This window comes from Sinocyclocheilus anshuiensis, unplaced genomic scaffold, assembly GCF_001515605.1.
Source record: "Sinocyclocheilus anshuiensis isolate Anshui unplaced genomic scaffold, SAMN03320099.WGS_v1.1 scaffold1162, whole genome shotgun sequence".
NCBI classification, from domain to species: Eukaryota; Metazoa; Chordata; class Actinopteri; order Cypriniformes; family Cyprinidae; genus Sinocyclocheilus; species Sinocyclocheilus anshuiensis.
Window position 1 is genome coordinate 1561303 of NW_015540875.1, and position 1617 is coordinate 1562919.

Consider the following 1617-nt stretch of genomic DNA (forward strand, 5'->3'; position numbering starts at 1 on the left):
AGGGCCTCAAGCTGACTTAAAAAGATTATAATTTTCATTTGAATTCATTTTAAATGTCTAGACCTGGAACAGTCAATTGATACAATTTTAGGGCATTTTTATAATGAATATACACATTTTTAGTTGTGAATAAAACGTATTTTTAAAAATCCTTATCCTTAATCTTAACCTTAAATTAAGAGGGGCCTTCAAATTATTTTAATTCATTTTAAATTCTAGACCTGGAAAAAGTTATGTAAATGAATAAAATCTTAAAACATTTAGAGCAGTATATATATATATATATATATATATATATATATATCTCCTTATTCTGAATCCTTCAAATTAAGTGAGGCCTTCAAATTATTTTTATTTTAATTGTAATTAATTTTAATTGCTAGACCTGGAAAAGTCATGTAAATTAATACAATCCTAAAACATTTAGGGCATTTTTATAATGAATATAATTTTTTTATTCGGCATGCCATATTCAAATAGATTTTATAGAGTAAAAAAATCAATTTTTAATCCTTTAAATTAAGGGGGACCTTCAAATATTGTTGTGGACAATTTTGGGCGTTGAGAACCACTGGGTTAAACTGTTGGCTTTCGTGTTTCTTTTTTAGGAACACGTTATGCTACATCTTCAGGCCTGTATTCTGTACACACACAGAATGACAATTTTACGGAAATTTTAATTTGTAAGTTGCTTTGGATAAAACCATCTGCATTTCAATTTTGCATTGTGCACGTGGCCAAAGAGACAAAACTATCATCCAGAGACTCTCACCTATTCACATGTACAGTAGCTGCTGGTAATATCTAAAACTAGATTCTCTCTTGAACCACATCCTCAAAATCCTCCTGCATTTATACAAATCATTTTTAAAAAGCCCATCAAGGGCCGGGGCCGTCTCGTAAGATCCACATCTCAAGTTCTGTACAAGCAAATAAAATAAGAGCTCTTTGAAATCCATTTCTCATAACAAAATAATCTGATCCATTAAAAGTTCACATAGCAAAAAAGGTAACAGATCTCCATATATATATTTATACTGTATATACACACTATTTTAGCAGACAGAACACAAAGTAGTTCTTTATTGTAAACAGCTTCCTTCTTTCCTCGCACACGACGTCTCGTTACATTCATGGCTTCAGTTCTAATTCCTCCTAATACTCAAAGTTTGTGCTTGTAGAAAGACCTGGAGCCAAGTTCGGCCTCGTCGACACCCACCTGACCCCGGAGAGACACGGACATGGGACGGGAACGGGAAGTAGAGGAGGCCTTGGCTCCGTTTCATTCTGAAGCGTCCTGCGGGCGAGACGCGCGGAGATCTTTCGAAATGCTCTCTCGGTACACGCCGAACCTGGGAGAGGATTTATGGGATTTGGCGGGACACTTTGGCACCCTCAGTTCTCCTCGTCTGTGATGTCGTCCTCCCCGACCGCCTTCTCCGCCATGGTCTCCGGGATGGCGTCCAGGCTGCGGCGGCCCTTGGAGCCCGACACGGATGAGGGTCTCGCCACTTCCTTGGCCAGGTTACAGGTGAGGGCGGCGTAGTGGATCTGTTTCACGTTTTCCAGCACTTCTGCCCGAGCATGTTTCAGCAGATCGGCCTGGCCCTAAAAACA

At 38.7% G+C, this 1617-nt stretch overlaps 1 protein-coding gene across 1 annotated transcript in view; it reads right to left on the minus strand.

The window, feature by feature from the left end:
* Positions 1-394: 394 nt before the first annotated feature.
* Positions 395-1617, minus strand: part of LOC107688208 (inactive phospholipase C-like protein 2) — a 55668-nt gene continuing 54445 nt past the window's right edge. Inside the window, exon 6 of the mRNA XM_016485817.1 lies at positions 395-1608. Within this exon, the coding sequence (XP_016341303.1) occupies positions 1396-1608 (213 nt within the window). The 3' untranslated portion in view covers positions 395-1395. The remainder of the gene's footprint in view (positions 1609-1617) is intronic.